At 45.8% G+C, this 21,426-nt stretch overlaps 1 protein-coding gene across 1 annotated transcript in view; it reads left to right on the top strand.

The window, feature by feature from the left end:
• COL13A1 (collagen type XIII alpha 1 chain) overlaps nt 1-21,426 on the top strand; it is a 212,940-nt gene that overhangs the window by 86,688 nt on the left and 104,826 nt on the right. Inside the window, exons 4-7 of the mRNA XM_027840607.1 lie at nt 2,159-2,185; nt 8,117-8,152; nt 13,119-13,145; nt 17,861-17,911. Coding sequence (XP_027696408.1) covers nt 2,159-2,185; nt 8,117-8,152; nt 13,119-13,145; nt 17,861-17,911 — 141 coding nt within the window. The remainder of the gene's footprint in view (nt 1-2,158; nt 2,186-8,116; nt 8,153-13,118; nt 13,146-17,860; nt 17,912-21,426) is intronic.

The following is a 21,426-nucleotide window of genomic DNA, read 5'->3' as shown; positions in this document are numbered from 1 at the left end:
GTCGGCAAGTTAAGCTACAGAAGGAGCAATAAATTAGAGGCAGAACGCCTCTCTTCTTTCTCAGACCTTTCTGTCAGGTCCCTTGTGGGGGAGGGGCAAGTCTTGCCAAAAGAAAGAGCACAAGAAGAATCTCTCAAAGCAGTAAATGGATACCCAGCAACACGGTAGTGATCTGTCCTTGAGGGGCAGTGTTGTTAAAGCCCAACAAAAGGCCCGAAGACCATTCGGAGGCCTGTGTAAAGTAACTGAAAAGACCGAACACGTGGTGGAGTGCGGCCGATTTTTACCGAGATGGGAAGAATGACGTTCTTTGAAATTGGTCCACCCCTGAGGTTATTGAAACCAACAAGAGCCAGAGGCCTCTAGTGCTCAAGAGAAGGCATTCCGATACTTGTTTTGCCTCTAAATACATACCTGGGAGAAAGCCTTTCATGATTTTAATAAGGTCCTTATTTAATATTCCATCTGTTACTCTGAGTGGTAAATTGATCCCATACTGAGAAATCTGTTCTATCCCCCTGACGGATAAATCACGTCGGGACTGGAGAGTCATTTCATCCCTTGAAATGAAAAGGCATGATTTATAATGGCATGCTTTGGATGTCAGATAAAATTCCTACCATCAGTCTTCCAAAATAAACTTGGCAGTAAGGGAGCCCTGAAGGACCACCTGCTGAAAACAAGCCTTTTTGGAGGCCCCCTCTCCATCCTCTTTTTTCCCCCTGACATAGCCAAAGATTGGACCATCTCTCACCCAGATCTCACCTTCCTGGGAATTTGTTGCCCTTGCTTTCCGTGACTCGTTAGGTCCTGATGCTTTCTGAAGAAACTCAGCATGCTGCCACAGTGGGACAGATTGTACAAGGTCAGGAAGGGCTTACATTTACTGGAGAGCTCACACAGAGATTGTTGGGCTGTGTCCAAGAGGAGAATGAACAGGATTCCTGCATGGGAAGGGCAAATGAGCTGGGATCATTGGATTTAAAGCTCAAAGAGATCTTAAAGATGATCTGGTTTAACCTCCTCATTTTACAGAAAGACAAATAAAGATTCGGAGATAAAGGGATTTGCCCAAGATTACACACATTCGAATTCAGACCTTTAGTCCTTACATCCAGTACTTTTCCTACTGTCTACCCTCTGAAGTCTCTTTCAAGAGAGTCCTTGAGTGGCATATTGAGTAGTCCCCCTATGGAGGCTGAGTGACCCTCACTCTAAGGCTAGTGAGATCAGTCCCAGGGTGGGGTAGAACTGCCTCAGATCCAGAGCTTACTCTTTGGCCTTGAAAGACAGCAGACGCCTGACCTGTAGGGAGGGTAGAAACAGCAGCCAGTCTCGGCTCCCCATTGTCTGCCCCACAAAGACCCCTCCCTGCTGCCACTTTTTAGAAATATCATCTATGTTTCCTCCCAAGCGATCAGGGCTGTGTGCAGGAATAAGATATAATGAAATGGGTCCAGGGAGCATAAGAATGAAAAGGACAGGATTGTAGGGCAAGGGAGCTTGTAGCGGCGGGGGGGCCCCAAGAGCACTGAAATTGGAGTCCTAGAAGACCCAGGTTTGAAATTTGATGCTGACACTTGCTATGTGAAATTGACTAGTCACTTACCCACTTTGGCCTCAGTTTCCCTCCTTTGTAAAATGAGGGTGCTGAACCCAATGTCCTTGACAGTCCCTTTATTCTCAAGATCTGTGCCCCAAGATAATGGTTACCATCTCAGCACCATCTATAGAGGGGCAGGTCTGGGGGAAGAAAGGGGAGGATGATTCACACTCTTCAAATTCCTCTTCCAGGGTGGCAGGTGTGGGGGCGCAGGGAATAACAAGACTGACCGTGTCATGGCTTAGTAACAGTCACTGGCATTAGCACAGCCTTCCCAGGGCTTCTCACTTAAGCCACGCAATCACTCCATTTGACAAACAAGGAAACCAAAGTTCAGAGAAGGTGCGTGATTTGTCCAACACAGCACAGCCAACAAGGGTCTGAGCCAGCACTTGAACCCAGGTCTATCCAGGTGTTCATCTAGGATACTTCCCATTATGCCACACTGTCCCCTCTGTCCTTAGGAGATGCAGGATTGTGTGTTCCACTTCCCTGGCATTAGCTTTACTGAGCTCTTTTTCTCTCTTTTGTTGTTTTTTTGCCCTTTTTTTCCAGGGTCCGGCAGGAAAACCTGGACTTCCGGTAAATAGTTTTATTTCTCTTTTCTTGGCCTCTCTCTTTTCCTTCATCTTCCTGCCTCATCTCTTTCTCTCCCGTTACTAGATCACACTTATAATCTTTCCCTACTCCACACACACTCCACGCCTTTATTTGGTTGGTCAGCTTCTCCCTGGGGGCTAAGGGGAAACATCCTTTACCACCCACCATCGCTGCTTCTGTGTCCAAATAAGAAGGTCCTTCTTGTATCCCCCTCTCATTGACAAAACACCCTTGGCTGAGGCCTGGGGCCCAAAGTTGAGTGGATACTAGCCCCCGGAGCTAGAGCATCTTTGACCATCTGGCAGCTGCTAGGAACCCTGAAGGACATAGCCCAACCCTCTCATTTTACAGATAAGGAAACTGAGGCTTAGGAAATTTAAATGACTTGTCCAAGGTTACTCTCAGCCTGGCCTCAGCAAATACAGCCTTCATCCATGACCACAGTCTTTAACCCACATCCCTTGGTAACATCTGCTGAGCTTTCATACAAACAGAAGAGTATGAACAACAGAGATGGTTTCAATCACTACAAGCCTTAATTTTGGTCTTTGACCAGTACATTGCATAGAGATATGTCTGATGGTCTGAGGATGGTCAACTTTTAGAATCTCCAACTTCCTTTAAAGCATAGTGCAGCTACTTCCTCCTTCACCAGATCTTTCCTGACTCCCCCACCCCAACCTAATTATCAGGACTCTCCCCACCCCTACTAGTAATAACTTTGTATTTGTTTACTAAGTAATTAATATATAATGATATATACTAATATATTAAATATTATATAGAAACATTATATAACAATATAGAAATACCATATAGTTTATATATAATTTATATTATATATATAATTAATGTATATTTATCTGCATACCTGTTGATTTTCCTCCAAAAGATTTTAGCTCCTCGAGGGCAGGGCCTGTGACATTTCCTAGCACTTAGTAGGTGCTTAGTAAATGTGTGTTGCCTTGAATTGAATCTAATGAACAGTGAGCTGGACCCAGAATTCAAGAGGAGGAGGAGGTGTTAATTCCCCCTATCCTTTCTTTTGATGCCCGCTAGCAAAAGATACTTGAGTTACAATATTGGTTTTTCCCAAGTGCCAGATCTGAACACTAAATCAACAGCTAAGTTAGTACCTTAGATGTCCTAAAAAACATGTGATCACCTCTCTGCACCCCTGCCTCCTTTCCCACCATTTTACCACCATAGACACAGAAGTAGAAGAGGGCTCTCACCACACAAGGCTGAGACCAATTTGCATTTTATTGGGTTGTGATGACCAAGGAATTCGTCACTGAATGTCCAGAAGGCAGAGACAAGACTTGACAAGGGATTGGATATGTGTGAGGAGAGTGAAGAGTTGAGGATGACCACAGTGGAGTGTCTGGGAGAGGTGGGAGTATGGCAGTGCCCCAGACAGTAATAGAGAGGTTGACAATGGGGGACAAAGACCATGAACTTTGTTTGGGATGTACTGAGTTTGAGATGTCTATGGAGAGTCCAGTTCAAGTGTCCAAGGGGCAGCTGGAGGTGAGTGACTAGATCAAGTTAGAGACTAGGGTTGATCACTTAGCTTATCAGATTGCCTCTTAAATTGGTACGCAATGAAGGATGGGCAAGCTTCTTCTAAGGCCATTGTTCTCTTTCTTGGGAGCCCCAGGGGATGAGTTTGAGCACCAAGATGAGTTTGGGAAATCAAGGAAATGGATCATAGACAGGAGCTGGAGGAGAACTCGGATGCCAGCTAGTCCAATCCTCTCATGAGGGAGGACTGAGGCTCAAAGAGCTTGTGACTTGCCTAAGGTCACACAGGGAGCAAATGTCAGAGTAAGAATTTGAACCCAAAGCCTCAGACTCTGTAATCTTTAGGATTAGGGGCACCAACCCAACATTATACACCCCACAGTCTAGCAGAAGACTGAGGGAAGAAACATATTACAATCCATTCAGAGATCAGAGAGCTGACAGCCGTCTTCACTAACTCAAAAGCAGTATTAGATTTAGGTAGAGCTGTAACTAGGGTGGAATGTTCAAGGCATTGTCTCAGGGCACCAATATTTAGAAGGCACTGATCCTGCCCTGGTCCTGGGTCACTCTTCTTCCTCCTTCCCAAGTGAGTTCCTCTCCATGGCCCCACTTATGGAACTGCCTCCTCCTGGGGCATTTCCTTTCCTCAGTGCCCACATCCCTGGCCCTGGGTCTGAACTCCACCCCGACCAGCCTTTCTTCCTGCCCTAGGCACAAAATTCCCACTCATACCTCTGGTTTTAGACTCCCCAAATCTAAGGCAGAAAGATTCCGATTCTTACAAGCATTATGTTATTTCCTGTCACCCCTAGTCCTCACCTTTCAAAGGTAATATAACACTGCAGTCCTTTAAAAGTTAGTGGCCATTAAATTGTTGAAATTTAAAAAAAAAAACAAAAACCCTGAACCACTTCCCTTTATAATGAAAGGCATTTGGGACCATATTTGGCACTATAATGTTAGAAGCATTATAACTAGCAGGGAAGGTTGGAAAGACTGGTGGATCAGCTCCATGAAATACAAGGAGGAGAGTTGGCAGGGGTTATATGTATAAAACTCATGGGGGCAGCCTCTTTTTTTTTCCTCCAAAGTCCACCTTTAAAAAACATTTAGGATAAAATTCATGGAGCACAGGCTACCATGCATAGTTTCCAACCTCTGCACCAGTATGTACCTAATCCTAACCCATGCGTTTTATGACTAAGACTGCAAATAACATTAATTTAAAATACACACATGTGTATATAATATACATATATATATATATATATATATATATATACACACACCGTGAAATGTCATTCAAAAGCCATAAGCTTGACTGTGTGAAACTTATGGCAAAAAAGACATCTTTGAGCACATCCAGGAAGGAAGAACAATTAGCAAACTCATAGATTGTGGCTCTGATTATGCTTCTGTTGTGAAGGGTTATCATTTGTGAACCTCCAAGAAGACACTGTAGGTAGATTTCAGATAATCTTAGGATCACAGACTCAAACCTTGAAGAGATATTAAGGTCATCTGGTCCAATTTCCTCATTTGGTAGATGAAGGAACTGAGGCCCACAGAAGTTAATTGACTTTCCTGAAGTCACACAGGAAGGGCTAGAATTTGAACCCAGGTCCCCTGAGGCAGCTAGGTGGCACAGTGTATAGAGTGCTGGGCCTGGAGTCAGGAAGACCTGAGTTCAAATCTGGCCTCAGACTCTTACTAGCTGGGTGACCCTGGGCAAGTCACTTAACCCTGTTTACCTCTGTTTCCTTATCTGCAAAACGATCCAGGGAAGGAAATGGCCAACCGTTCTAGTATCTTTGCCAAGAAAACCTCAAATGCAGTCACAAAAAGTAAGACATGACTGAAATGACTAGACAATGACAACATCTCTGAGTCTAAATCTAGTCCTTATTCCAGAATCCCACTGACTGATCCCGGATCCCCTGCTACGAGAATTTCAGTCAATTCAACCAGCATTTATTAATGATGCTGTGTGACTGGCACAATGGTAGGCAAGCTACAGTCAGAAGTCAGGAAACTGACCAGGAGAAGATGATTCTAGATCTGAGTTGTGCTACTAATTCACTGTGTGGCATTGGCCTAGACATTTCCCTTCTCTGGGCCTTGGTTTCCCCATTTGTAAAATCTGGAGGACTGGACTAGCTGATGGTGACTGATGGTGACTTCATTAGTCAACAAGCTCTTATTAAGCGCCTGCTATGTACCAGGCTCCATGCTGGGTGCTGGGGATACAATGACCAAAACAAAGCAATCCCCGCCTCCATGGAGTTATCCAAACACCTTTAGGAAAATCATTTCCTCATGGGCACTCTTGGCTTTAAAGAAGGTAGAGTGTTTTAGTAAACGCAAATAATGAATCTTGACACTACCACATAGACAAGATCCCAGTGGGTGCGCTGCTCCTAGTTACTCCCTGTCGCCATTTTGACATTGACATCTCATTATGCTCTCGATTCTCCCCATTGGTCCTTCTGCTTTTCAGGTCATATCTAACATCTGTAAGTAGCAGACTCTGAGAGCAGGCCCACAGCTCGCTAATTTTCCAGCTGGGCCATAGAACCCAGCAATTCCTCCACCAGACACGCTTGGTCAGATACTATCTTGTTTTCCATGTTCAATTGATTTCCGTTCTTCCTGGCCAGCAGTGAATTTCAGTTCCCCACCCAGAATTTACAAGGTCTGCATTTGTGTGATGGCAAAAAATTATTTTTTACTGAGAGGAGAGGCAAACCCTCTAAAAGGAGATTTCCAGAGTGGGAAGATGTTACCCCTGGCTACCAAACGAAGTCGTTTTCCCAGAATAGCTGAATCTTGTGACTTGGCTCTGACTTTCTCGTCTTTTCTAAGTGTAGGAGATGGGGAAAATGGGTACACTTCCATTCATCTTCCTCAAATCATGAGGCCTTGGGGCAAGACCAAGCCAGAGGTAGAAAGCTTGGGTTCTGTCCCCCATCTTCGCCAAGGGGAGTCAAATGGGCTGGTTGCCTTGCTGAAGAGTTTCTTTTCTGTAAAATGGGTACAGCACACCTCATCAACAAATGCCACCTGCAGCTGTTAGGTCAGTGGGATGAAGGCCTTTATGAGCACAACTGGCAAGACAGGGCAGTGGAAGGACAGTTGGACTTGGCTGGTTCCCAGCTCTGGCCTCAATAACTTCCTTCTCTGTGACCGTGAAAGAGTCCCTGGAAGCCTCTGAGCTTCACTTGCCTTCTCTGTAAAACAGATATTCAATTGAATTCAATTCCACAAATACTCCCTAAGCACGTGCTGGGCACTGGGCTGGGTACTGGAGACACAGAGACAAAAAGCCAAATAGCTCCTGCCCCTCAAAGAGCTTCCATTCCTTTGGATTAGATCTGCATTATTTATCTCATAAGGTTGTTAAAAAGAAAGTGCTTTGTAAATAAGAAAATGCTATTGGGACAGGAATGCTTATTTTTGTGGTTGGTGTTACTATCTAGAATTGGAAGGGACCTCACATCAGCTATTCCAACCTCCTTGTTTTTACAGAGGAGGAAACTGAGGCACAGAGAGGGAAGATGGCTGGCCAAAAATTCACACAGCTCAATAATGGGAGAACTGAGACTAGCATCTAGGCCACCTGACTCCTAATTTCTTTCCATCATTCATTCAGCAAGGATATATTAAGCATCTACTATGTTCCAAACACTGTGCTAGGTGGTGGGGATACAAATATAAAAAAAGAAATAGGCTCCACCCTTGAGGAGCTTATGTTCTATTGGGAGGAAATGACATGTCCACAGATAAGAAAAGGAAAACATGGAGATAAAGTAAATGTAAAGTATTATATATACATATGCAATGTAAATAAGTATTTATTATAAATACAGTATTTATACTTAAACTGTTGGTTCCTGATTAGTGAGAATAAAGAACCCCTTGATGTGGTAGCGTTAATCGAATTCACACTGAATATTTCTATTGGGCCAGAATCAATTAAAAGGAAAACTTCAAATAGTTTGAATTTGAACACATGCTACCCCTTCAGGGAATCCATTAGCCACGCTAATCACGACCTCGCTGTATGATATTTAAATATGTATACAAATTAAATTCAAATACAAAGTTAGGGAAGGCACTAATTACTGGTGGGGTCCATCACACTACGCCTGCCTGATGATGTGGTTTATATTCTAAACACATGGGTATTTTGTATATGTACCCCAGGGCACCCACATAGGAAGGTGCCCATGTTCCAGTTTGTCATTAGGCAGGGCATATGTGGCTGATCATGGAAGCCATGATGTTCTCATGCCCAGTACACTGCCAGTATGACTTAATTCCCTTAACTGAAGCCTGACTCCATGCCCCCATCCACCTCCATCTGATTTCTTTTGCCTTGCTCCTCAGGGAGACAAAGGCGCCCTTGGGATCCCGGGACGAGTGGTGAGTTGAAACCTGCATCTTCCTGCCTGTGTTGCCACATGCTTGCTTCTTGGCCCTGACATCCAGGTCGTCTGAGTGTGGCGGTGGGTGAACTTAGACCCTATTCTGTCTGGGGAAGGATGGAGTCATAGATCCCATCAGCAGGATGGAACAAGGCTCCTGTCCTCTATAGGACTTTTTAGGAAGTCCCTTCACATGGATGTCTCCCATTATATGGCAGTCTCCACTATGCAGAAACCTACCATAACATAATTCAGAACTCAGGAACAGATTCAAGACACATTCCCAGAAGACTCACATTTGTAGAATTCTTCTTGGACCATATGTGAAAAATTTCCCCCCCAATTCTTTCACTCAAGGCCAATGGCTGATATTTAGATCTCCTGGGGGTCCTGCCAGGAGCTGTTATCAGCCCCAGGAAAGAAGAGCAGAAGTCAAAAAGCATATATACATCCACCTTCCCCATCCCTTTGCCCAAGGTCGATGTCCATCCAGGAGAAAATTAAGCTTCGCTTTACAGAAACTGTCTTGACAGCTAACCTTTTCGGAAACCAGCTGTTCTGCAAAGCAAGATAGACTCCAACCATCCAGTCATGTCAGAACCCCAAATTCAACCCTCAGTCCTCAGAACGGCTGTAAAAAAGGCTGAGATCTATAATATTATGGGATGAAAACCTCAAATGGAAAATAATAATAGTTAGAGCTTACATTTATATTAGTGCATTTGGGTTTACAAAGTATAGTGCATACAGTAACTCATCAGATCCTCATGGCAGCCCTGGATTCCACGAGCATAAGCGTTATTATCCCCACTTGAAAGATGAAGAAGCTGAGCTTCTGAGATGCTAAGTGGCTTGCTCCCAAGTCATATAGTCCATAGGTGGCAGAGCCAGGGTGCAGAGTCAGGTCTCTTGATTCCGAGCCCGGAGCTCTCTCCGATACATCACAGCTGCCTCCCTGCCGTCTGTCCAGCAGTTCAGATGCTTCCTGTTGGGTGGCTGGTCACTAAAACATGTGGTGCTGTCTTTCATCTCTGAGTGTCACCCAAAAGAGCCTAGGGTAGGACTAAGGGGCATGGACTAGCCTCATCTTGTGCCCTCAGCCCCTGCCAGGGACAGGCAACGTGTAGACAGAAAGAGAGAGTGGACTGGAGCCCTGCCAGGAATACCAGCATATATCACAAATGTTTTCTTATTGTCCTGCCAGCTCTCCACCATGGCTACCCACTACACTTCCATGGATAGTTCCACCCCTGCCAGCTGCCATTTCTGTCCTCTTGGGTTTATCATCCTCCCTGGTCCCTCCATCCACACCCAGCCCCTTGTCCCACACCCACACCATCACTGGAGCAGACCTGGTCAAATCAACCACATCACCAGCCTTTTCCCCTGTGATCCCCACCTCCCAGACCAGAAACAGCTACCGAGATGATTATAGCAGCCCGGAGGGGATGATCACAATAATCTTCAAGTAGTGGCCAGAGGACCAAGTATTGGGATTATTATAAAGGAAATATATGTATTCAATTAAAAAAAAACTTTAGGCACCTGCTATGTGCGATATATTTTATTTTAGTTTTAAGTGGGGTTGGAAAATTCCAGGTATATTGTTTCATTGGCACAGGAAGCACCTGGTAAAGAAATATGTTCGTTCAAGCAACCAATGCCGATGGGTCAAAGTGACACGGCTTCTAGTCCTACAGAGGTGACAGGGGCGTTGACAGCTAAGACGCCTCTTCCTGGTCCCTCAAGCAATATCTCTCAATCCAGGTCTTCCTAATCAGAGGCCAGCTCATTGTCCACCAAGCCATTCTGCCTCTCTCCGAAATGAAAAATAAAACAGCTCCTTCCCTCCAGGAGCTTACACATTGCTGATCATGTCAGGTCTTGGGGGGACTAGCGGTTCCCCGCTGTCACTTCCAGTTTTGAGTTTCTAGGATTCTGAGAGAGCAAGGAGTCCCATGATTCTCATGAACTCAGTGATGTGTCATCCCTGCCCCCAAACTACCCCAAGAACTCTAAATTTAAATGTATTGAAATATATTAAAAAAAAAAAAAGGGAAACCTGCTTCCCTCCCCATCACTGCCAGGAATGGGACCTAACCCTAAATCTGAGGGGGAGCAGAGCAAAAGAGAGAATGGGGTATAGGGAAAAGCTCATTAGATTTGGGGTCAGAGGACAGGGCTCTGATGCCTGCTACATATGTAACCTTCGACCAGTTGCTGAATCCCACCAAGCCTCAATTTCCCTTCTTTGTAAAAACAGAGTTTGTAGATCCATCTGCAGGGGACCTTTGGGGCCAAGTTTGACCTCATTTTACAAATGAGAAAACTGAGACTCAGAGGGAAGGCATTTGACCAAGGTCATACAACCTAGTAACCAGCATAAGACTTTTCTTCCTTACTTCATGAGAAAGTTCTTTGTGAACCCTAAGGCACTACGGAAATGGATCTGCTATTATTATCATTATTATTGTTATCATCATCATCATCATCATCATCATTAGCACACTGTCACAGCTGGCCAACCTACGCTGTAGACAGTGCTTGAAGTAAGGAGCAGATGTTAACCCCCTCCCTCTTTTAGTTTATTTTTGGGGGGGCCCAAACCCATCCAACCAGTCAGCAGATGGACCTCTTAGAATCCCTGCACAAACAATCCGGCTTCCTTATTTCTCTAATGGAAACACTAGCCAAACCATCCCACTTCCTTTTCCCCGCTCTCTTACCTCAAGCCCCTGGTGCTACCTTTTGCCAAGAAAAGCAGAGAAGGCATTTCCCCTCTGGTCCTTCAACGTTGAGGGCAGGAACGGGTCGTCTCACACTCTGCACTGAGAACACAAGTGGCTGGTCCCATTATAGAAAGCCACGTGGTCAGAGGGACTTAAGAGCAAGAAGGGGCCTTAGAGAGCACCGAGTTAGTCCTCCTTTCGCAGGGAAGGAAACTGAGACCTGGAATAGTCAGATATGGATTTCCCTAAGACAAAGCTCAGCATGTTGTGATGGTGAGAATGCTAAACTTTGAGTCAGGAAGAATGAAGTTCAAATTCCCAACTGTATACGCAAAAATCATCAGCTCACCCTCTCTGAGCCTCAGTTTCTTCATCTGTAAAATGGGGATGATAATAACAGCACCTGCTTCACAGGGTTGTTGTGGGGGTCAGAGGAGATGATTTATGACTTTGAGTGTTGACTTTGCCAACCTGAAATCACTGTGCAAATGTGAGCTGTGATAATCGATGAATTAGGAAAAGCCTGATTCTTCTACCCATTCCACCTCCCACTGTGGGGACCGAGTATTATACAAGGTGGAAGTTTCTTTATGTCCTCCAATGTCTCTTGGCTTTTAAAGCTTGTTTTCAGTCTAGCCGATGCATCCTGTTTCCTAAATGCTCCAGGAAACTGCCTGCCTGGCATGCAGTGTCCTGTGATGGTGTAAATTCAGTGACTATAGGGCTAGATGAGCTAGAGCTGGAAGGTACCTTGGAGGCTCTCCATAGTAATCCAGCCCCCTCATAGAGCCAAGAGAACTGAGGACCAGAGAAGGGGAGGGGGAGAGTCCAGGTCACACAGCCAGTAAGTGGTGGAGCCAAGGTTTGAACCCGGGACTCCTCACTCTGCACCCAGAGCTGTCTCTGCTCTCCTGCAGTCATCCTGAGGTGCATTATATGGTGGCATTAACCCTTCCCTGGCTAGGAGGAGGGGGAATTAAGGCTGTTCCTTAGTCACTTTGTCAACTGAGGGGTGGATCAAAGAATCAGCCTGCCCTTCCTGTCCTGCCTGCTTGGTCCCAAACCTCCATCTGTCCAGATAGTCATTGATTGGCCATCCATCATTCTCCCGCTGCCTTCCCATCCTGCTTCTCAAGTCCATCCATGGCTTGTCTGGCTGCCAAAGCATTGACCTGCTGGGATGCCTGTGCTCTCTGCTTGACACACTTGACCATGCCGAGTTCCAAGAGGACTTTCCCTTCCGCCAGAGCTCCTCATCCCAGGCAGGAAACTGTTTGTGGCTAGCTTTTCTGATCTAGATGTGACTTCTCCCAACACACACACACACACACACACACACACACACACACACACACAAACACACACAAACACACACTTGATGAATTTCTCACTGAGTGCCAAACTACCATTGGGTGCACCTCGATCTACCAGCTTTTCCTCCTGTGACAGAATAAGTCGTAGCCTGGGGATGGAGATGGGGACCAGGATTATCCTGGTGATTTCACTGCTGTTGGCATTCCCAGATGAGGGGACTTCCTCTCTCAATGCAGGTCACCACCTTCTCTGCAGCTTATCGTTTTAGAGTTGCCTAGAGAACTGAGATATTACATAGTTGTACAATCCTTACATCTCAGAGGCAAGATTTGAAACCAGGTCTTCCTGGCAAAGCCAGATCTCTAAACATTATACCAAGCTGCCTCTAACAATGATAATTAGCGACAATGATGGCTCCCATTTCCAAAGCACTTTGAAAATTCATTCCTCATGACCACCCCTTGAGGTAGGTCATGCAAGCATTATTATCCCCATATTACAGATGAGGAAACTGAGGCTGAGAGGTGCAATTACTTAGCCAGGGTCATACAGCCCCTGGGTGAGCATCCAAGCCAGGATTTAAAGCCAGATTTCCTACCCTTCAGTCTTATATTCTTTTCTTACACCCCAGTGCAAGTGGCCTGAGGAGTTCATGGCCGGCAGGCTGAGGAGTGCGCCTTCACCCCTCCACGTACTGATGTGTGCTTGTTTGAACACAGAACCCAGCCCACCCCAGCAGCTGCCTTGTTTCTTTTGTCATGGCTGGGGATGGGGCATGCCACGGGGGTCAGTGTGCCATCGAGATTGATTTCTCCATTTGTCTCTCTCTTTTCTCCCCATCCTCCTTCCTCTCCCCTTGTGTGTCCTCCCTCCACCTCCCCTTCATCTTGTTTTACATGTGGCTGGTGTAACTGACCCCAGGGACTCAAGGGCCAACCAGGAGAGAAGGTGAGTCTGTTCTTTCCTGATTGTACCCCTACTCCTCTGCTGGGCCCTTCTGCCCTCCCACTGCCCCAAGGACTCTTAGGAAAGACTAAGGAAAAGATTCACACATAAGACCTTAGAGGCCACTGGGTCCAGCCCCCTCATTTTATAGAGTGAAACTGAGGCCCAGACCGGGAAACAACTTGTGGAAGATTCTATAAGTAGAGCACAGCAGAGATGGGATTTGATCCTGAGTCTCCTGGGTCCTATGGCCTACAAGCTGCAAAGAAGCAGATTTAGCTTTAGGGTATCTCCAAAAGCAGAGTGAACTGTAATGAGGGATAAGTCAGTTCCATTGACTAAGGCCTTCAACAAGGCTTAAATAGCCCCCTTTGTCGGGGAGGGGCAGGGGGGATGGCATAGAAGGGATTCTTGATCTCCTATGGTTGGAACCCAGAGGCCGTTTCTAGTTCTGAGGCTGATTCAATGACTGGTTCCATGAAAACTGTGGTTTTCATGCCGATCTCTGTCAATCAATCATGTTGAAAAAAATGAGAAGCAATCAGAAGTTAAAGAAGACAGCTGGATGGAGGAGTTTTCAGCTTTGGGTTCTGCATGCAATGCTTCTCTTGAAGTATCTAGCTATGATGACCCGGATGTCAAGGTCCAGCGACCACTGGACCTTTCTAGGTCCTGTGACCTCTGGCGCAAGAACTAGGAAGAGAGCAGGGAAGGGCTCAGAAGATGTTGTCAGAGATGCAGCTGGTTTGGACCTTGGGACCCAGAGAGGATTGCTCAGCTCATGGACGTTTTCTATTTTTAAGACCTCAACCAACTTTTAGCCTGACATGCCAGATTTTCCCAGGGTTCATAGAATCACAGATTTTAGAACTAGAACACTGTACAATTTATTGCCTTTAAACTGTGCTCATTGTGTGAGCCAGATCATCACATCTGCTCTCTACATGCCCTCTGACCCCAGCAGTCAGGCCAAATCATTCCACCCGCCTCCAATCTCCCAGCCTGGTTGTTTTGATTTCATTCATCCCACTACTAATATTGTTCTCCAGACTGGGTCAGGAAACGAGGGCTGGTCTTTCTGGCTCTCCTGATAACACTAGCTTCCTCCTCCTTCTCCTACCCACCCCCTTTCTCCCCTTTCCCATCTATGCCACAACTGGCCATGTGGGCACTTGGGCACAGATCCCTGACTGCCAAACCCTCCTCATTGGATTCCTTGGACAAGGCAGACACTTTGTTCCCAGAGCAAGGAGGGTTGGGGCATCTGCTCCTGCGCCGCCCCATTTTGTACATCCAGGTTATCATTTCCCTGGGGCGCGGGGGCAGGATGGTCTTGCTGATGATATTGAGACTAAGAAATCCAGAGCCTTCAGCTGACTCTCTTAAGAGATAAGCTTTCCTTGGGGAAAGGGGCAGTGATTTGGACATTGAGAAACTAAAATGACCACATTGAAGTAGAAAGATGACTTCTAGAGACAAACTTCTTAAAGCCCTATGACCTTTTTTAAAAATTGATTCTTTCCCCACATCCTGTGTCTTCTCCTCCCAGCTCTGGTCTCTTCTCTGTCTCTAGGCTCCCTCATGGAGAGCAGAACAGCGAGACACAGAATTTAGATATTTTGTAGGTCACCATTTGGTGTGGGTCAGAAAACATCAGCTAGGATGACCTCTAACATCCCTGTTCTGTGGCCTGTGCTAAATCCCATCCACCCTGGTGCTTCTCCCTTCCCTTCTCCCAGTCCCAGTCTTGCTACTGCCTCCAACCCAGCTTAGTCCCAGAATATGGGTTTGGAACTGTTCTAGATCACCTTGGACCCAAGCACCCAATAGTCCACACTCTCCTAGAGTGGGCTCTCAACTCACTTTATACTTAAGCCCTATGGAGGGAGCCCCAGGAAGTTTGGTGTGGCAAAAAGAGCCCTGGATTTGGCTCCTTCCTATTCTTGCAAGTATGGACAAGTCACATAATCTATCTGGGCCTCAGTTTGCTCACTGGTAAAAAGGAAGGAGTTGGGCTGTCTGACTCTTAAAGTCTCTCTCAGCTCTCCATCTATGGTGCCATGATCTCTAAGGTCTCCTTCAGCTCTAAATCTTGTGATATTATGAGTAACCCAGATTCCCCAAGATCAAGTACAGAAAGGTGAGAACCCCCCTAATCCTACCTTCACTCCAGGACTGGACCAGATCTGAACTGGCTTGTGAGAAACTGGGGAGAGGAAGGCAGTGAAGTCTGTTTTTCCTTATTCATTATCCCTAGTATTTTCAAGAGGATTTCAGCTTAGTATGGGGAGAAAGCCATCACCTCAGACTGTAGTGCCCCTTGGTCTGAGAATCTTGTGAAATGGGTTGGCTCAACCAGCCATCCTCTGTGCTTTGGAATCCTCAGCTAGGATGACCTTTGAGAGGTTTGTTGCATGGAAATGGGTGTTGTCATTTAGGAGATTGCTCAAAGAATCAGTCCCTCAAGGGTCCAGAATTTGTAAAAGGTGACCTTAGGGGTCATCTAGTTTAGCACCCTCAATTTATAGATGACTGATTAATAGACTGTCAATGGACTGCCTCTACTGCCCACCCCCCACCGCACACACTTGTATGATGAAGAAACAAGAAAAGAAAATCCAGGCTTTCTTGGGATCAGATTGTCTTCAGTGTCCATTTTGCCCTCAATCAAGCAAGCATTTATTAAGTTCTTACTGTGTGCCAGGCACTGTGCTAGTTTCTAGGAACATGAAGGCCAAAATGAAGACTACCTGCCCTGAAAAGGTTACAGGAGCAGGACAAGAGCAAACCTCACCAGATCCCCGCACCTCCCCTTCCAGGAAGCTGGCCAGACCTATTCTGGGGTTAGTCCCATAATACCTTACCAGGCTCACCCTTCCGCAATGCCTCTGTACATTGTTTTATTGAACCTGAGCTCAGTTGAAAGAAGGAGCACTAGGTGTAGTCATGTGGCTTGGCCTCAAAAACTGCCTCAGATACCACCGATGGAACCTTAGGTGTCACTGTATAATAGGAGCATTGAACTAGATGGCATCTGACAGAGGTCCCTTCCAGCCCTAGACTTACGATCCTTTGGATGGAGTGGACTTTCTGAGAAGTACTAACAACACTCCTCGAGCTGGAAAAATTGGCCAGGGCTGCCTAGATGTGGTCCATGGGGTCTCTCCATGTTTGGTCTGAAGGTATCCCAGGAAGCATATTTTAATGCTGCCCACCTACTGTTTCATCATCTCCTTTTGGGGGGCTAGTTTTCTTGACCGCAAAATACTAAAAACGTAGGCACTTGGGATCTCTCCCCTTACCTCATTTGAGGGTATTTCTCAGCAGTCACCTCCCACTTCTTTCAATGTTCAGGGCTCTGTGTTTTTGTTAGCATGGGTATTTGTCTCCTTATACACATCAGAGTCTTTTTAGGACATGGTGGTCGGCCTTCAAATGTTGGTCCTTCCAATAGGATCTGGTAAACACTAAGCGCTTAATTAATGCTTCTTGATTGATGAGTGTTTTTGAAGGGAATGAGGTTGGTCTTCCAGCAGCAGACTGAGTCATTCTTCACATCTGTACTTGAAACCTTTTAGCTTTAGTGGGACCCAAGGTCACCTACGTACCCACCACAGTGACACATTGGAACAGATTTTAGTGGAAATGTGTCCTCAAACTAAACCCCAAAAGGCACTGATCCATAAGCGATCTCCTTGAAGCTTCACCCATGACTTTGTGAAGGCTGCCTTCTAACCTTGAAGTCCTCAAGGGATGACTTCATCTCTGAGTCATGGGGCTTGCATATCTGGAGATAGAACCAAGTTGGCTTTTCTTCATAGTAGAAATTATAGCAGAGTTAGCGTGGGGCTGCACTTTGTGGGGTCTTGAGAAAACATCACATCAGGAGACACCCCAATATAGTGGAAAGAACCCTGGCTTTGCACTCAGAGGACCTGGATTCAAATCTCATCTCTGATATTTATTACCTGTGTGACCTTGGGCAAGTCCCTTGTCCTCTATGGACCTCAGTTTCTTCATCTGTAAAATGAGGGTATTGAACTACATGACCTCCCAGCTCTAGACCCTTGAGGCAGGCCAAAGTGATAAAATTACTGGGGCAGACACCAGAGCCCATGGGCACCTTGGCCTTCCCATTATTCCTTTCTCTTATTGAATCACTGGGACCCACCTCCTTTCTCTGCTCTGGCTCCAGGCTTATGGTTCCTGTCACTTTCCCTGGGTTTAATCTTGGTTAGGGATCTTCTTACCTCTCATGCCTCACTTACCCATTGTTTCTTCTGCTTTTCCTCTCTTCCTTTCTTGCTATATGCCCTTTCTTCCTCTTTTCTCACCCTTCCCCCTATTTCTCCAACATTCCTTTCTGGCATTTCCCTTTGTCTTTCCATCTCATCACTTTCCTTCTCCTCTTTCCTCACTTTCCAGTCCTCTTCCTTTTACTCTTCCATTTCTCCTATCTGTTCTTGTCTCTTTCTCTATCAATTCTTCCTCTTCTTCTCTGTTTCTCTTTTCTCTTCTTTCTTTCTCTATCATTCTTTCAATCTTCTCTGTGAACCTTCCTTTCTATCTCTTCACTTTCTGCCTCTGTCTCTGTGTCTCTGTTTTTCTTTCCTGTTGTCTCTATCTGGATCTTTCTTTATGTCTCTATCTCTGTCTCTGTCTCTCTCCATCTTTCCCTCTGCCTCTCTTCGTTTCTCTTTCTCTCCATGCCTTCACAGGGAGCCCCAGGAGATGCTGGAATGTCTATTATTGGTCCTCGTGGTCCCCCGGTAAGTTGCTTCCTCTTCTTTTTTGGAGTGTGGTTAGGGCTGTGGGTGAACTACTGAATAAGACTTGGGGAGAGGAGGGCAGAAGAGAGAGCCCAGTTGCCAAGCTCCCTCTGGGCAGGGCAGCCACAACATGTGATGTGGCTTAGTAGATGGGGCCAGATTGATGATGTTGTCCAAAAAATGGGGTCTGACTAAATATAACCAAATTATAGCTCGTGCAAGGGTTTGGGAGGCTTTGCCAGGCTGGGCCTTTCAGTCACAGAGCTACTGTTAGTGGCAAAGAGGAAGAAGGCACAGCCAACCCTGCTTATGGCAGGCCGAACTCCAACCTCGCCATGGGCCCACCTCGGTCTCTGATGCATCACAAGGCATTCAACCTTTCAGGAGCCATGGCCCATGGGGCTGGCTCCCAGAGCGCACAGTTCAGGCCTAAATCTAAGCAGTCTCCTCTCTAAGGTATGTGACTGCCCGTACTCTGGGTCTGGTTTAGGATGGCCTCTGCTCCATAACAAGGCAAGAAGCTTCCATCCTGATCCTTCGAATGAAGTTTCCTTAGGAACAGAAGCAAGGGCAGGAACTTCCTGCTAGACTCAGGCACAGTATTAAAGCAGCAGGATTTCCCAAAACCTCCTCACTCCAGTGCCTTCTCTCTTAATCATTTCCTATTCATCCTGTATATGCTTGCTTTGTATTTATTTGTGTGCATGGTGTCTCTCCCACTAGATTGTAAGCTCCTTGAGGGCAGGGGCTGTCTTTTGCCTCTTTTTGAATCCCCAATGCTTCCCACAGTGCCTTTATAAACATTTATTGGCTGAATAAATGAATGTTACAGATTGGTGTTCACAAACCAAGCTGTAACCATGGGTTTTACGTAGATTTGGAAGAGCCCATGGAATATAGAACATTGAATGCTGCTGTTCCTAGGAACTTGTGAACATGGAATGTTCAGTCTGGAAACAGGGGTATACTGTAACCAGCTCAAACCAGCTCATGAAAGCTGGTTGTTAAATTTTCAGCATGAGCATTTATACCTTGGAAACTGGCAAAAACTACAAAGCCTCAGTTTACTCATCTGCAAAATGGGGATAATAATAGCACCTACTTCCCAGTATTATTGAGAGGATAAAATGAGATATTTGTAAACCATTTTGCAAACCTTAAAGTGTCATATAAATGCTAGCGGTTATTACACAGGAGGCTTCCAGATAAGGTAGTAACTAGATTCTAGTCTAGTCTAGTCAGTACTGTACTGGACTTAGAGTCAAGAAGATTTGAGTTCAGTGTGCCCGAACACTCGTTAGCTGTGTGACCCTGGACAATCACGTGATTTCTCTGTGCCTCAGTTTCCTCATCTGTAAAATGGAGATAGCTGCTTTAAAGATCAAAGGAGATAATGTATAGGAAGCGCTTTGAAAACCTTAAAGAACTGTGTATAATATAATAGTATAATAGTAATTATTATTATTAGCAGCAGCAGAGCTGGGATTCTAACCTAAGGCTTGCAATATTCTTTTCTTTATACCATACTGATGATTTTACCTGGTCATGATGAAAGCTAGCTTTTGCATATGCCACATATTACATTTCTCACTTGACCCCCTGGGAAGGCTCTTCCTCTTAAGAATCTTCCAGTTGCTTGCCTTCCCAATGAGGGCAGGTGGGGAGGGGGGAAATTTGGAAGCCAAAGTTTTAAAAACACGTGTTAAAAATTGTTTTCACATGCAACTGGGAAATAAGATATACAGGCAATGGGGTATAGAAATCTATACTGCCCTACAGGAAAATAGAAGGGGAAGGGGATAAGAGAAGGGGGCGGAGATAGAAGGGAGGGCAGATTAGGGGAAGGGGTATTCAGAATGCATGCCATCTTGGGGTGGGGAGAGGGACGAGGTGGGGAGAAAGTTTGGAACTCAAAATCTTGTGGAAGTGAATAGTGAAAACTAAAAATAAATAAATTAATAATAATAATAATAATAAATCTTCCCTCCTCCTGCTCCCTAAGCAGCATTTGCATTGGGAAGAGGATTCATTATAAGTCTTATGCCCAGCCTAGCACCAGTGGCCTCCTGTCTCTGGCCCAAGCCTGCCTGTCTCATGACCATTTTACAGAGGAGGAAAATGAGGCAAGAGAGAGGCAGGGGCTTGCCTAAAGATAAGATTAAAAGCATCCAAGGCAGGAAATGAACTCAAGTTCCCCTGTTCCAAATATAACATTCTTTCCTCTCTTCTATGGCTCCCTCTCATTATCACTTCCATTAAGTCAACTCCAACAGGAGGACAAAAAGGTCCCTTCTCATCTTCAGACTTCCTGTTAGAATATGGACCCCAGAGAGCAGCAATCTTGGCCTAGAGATGATGGCTAGGGCGACAAGGGTGGTTTTGTGTGTGTGTGTGTTTGTGTGTATAGACAAAAGGCACCTTTGTTCGCCATTAGAGGGTCAAGGTCAAGTGGGGCAAGACCCTGCAGCCAGGGTCTGGAGGGGAAACAGGTGGTTTTCCACTTGGTGGTGAGAAGCCCTAAATTAAGTGCTGCTAATAAGAATCAGCTTTAAGAGTTCCTGGGGCCACCTGTCCCATACTCTGGAGAGACTGATGAATTCTTGGACCCAAAGATGAAACAGGCCTAGGTCCTTGAGAAGACAATGGCTTACATTCTAGCAGCAGGAGGTACTTGGGGGTGGGGTGGGGTTAATGGATTTATGCTAAACCACTGAAGTAACTGTTGCTGGAGCCTCCAGCTAAGCCTGTCAGTAGCACCTCCGGAAGTCTCCCAAGTTAGGGGAAAGCTCTCCTGTCAAAGGCATCCATCCACCACTCAGGCCCTCCATTGTCCCTAAGACAACAAAGAGGGGGCATCAAGATTTCTGCACCTCCTACAGGGGAGGATGGTGAGATGGCAAGAGAGGATTTCGAGCAATGGACACAGGTTTGAATCCTGTCTCTGCTACAAGGAGGCTGCCTTGATGGTGACCAAAGTGACAAGCCATCTTGAAATCCTGTGACCTACCCAGCCATAAGATGGGCTTGCTGCATTCATCCTCCACTGGGATGGTGAGATAATGACGCAGTTGGATACCTTATTATACCTTTGGCTGTTGAGGATGAAGTCACAAAATGTCAGCTCTAGCAGGAAGCCCAGAAAGCACTTAGTTCAATCTTTCCATGAGCAGAATTCTCCTCTATAATCGCCTTGACAAGTGGCCATAAGGTCTTCACTTGAACAGCTCTAGTGATGGGAAACTCACCTTCCAAGGCAGCTCCCTCCACTTTGGAACAGTATTGGATGTTAGGAAGTCTTTCCTTCAATTGGGCTGAAATTTTCTGAGGCTTCTATCCATCACTCCCGGGTCTACCCTCTGGAGTCAAAAAGAACAAGATGAATGTCTCTTCCATATCACAGTCCTTTGGATACTTGAAGGCAGCTGTTGTGTTTCAGCTAAACCTTTTCTCTGGGCTAACAATCCCCGTTTGCTTCAATCAACCCTTGAATAGCGTGTTTCCATTCTCTCGTCATC

This window comes from Vombatus ursinus, unplaced genomic scaffold (genome assembly GCF_900497805.2).
Source record: "Vombatus ursinus unplaced genomic scaffold, bare-nosed wombat genome assembly UNPS02014847.1, whole genome shotgun sequence".
Taxonomy (NCBI): Eukaryota; Metazoa; Chordata; class Mammalia; order Diprotodontia; family Vombatidae; genus Vombatus; species Vombatus ursinus.
The sequence above is the reverse complement of the archived record's forward strand: the minus strand, read 5'-3'. Positions and strand labels throughout refer to the sequence as shown.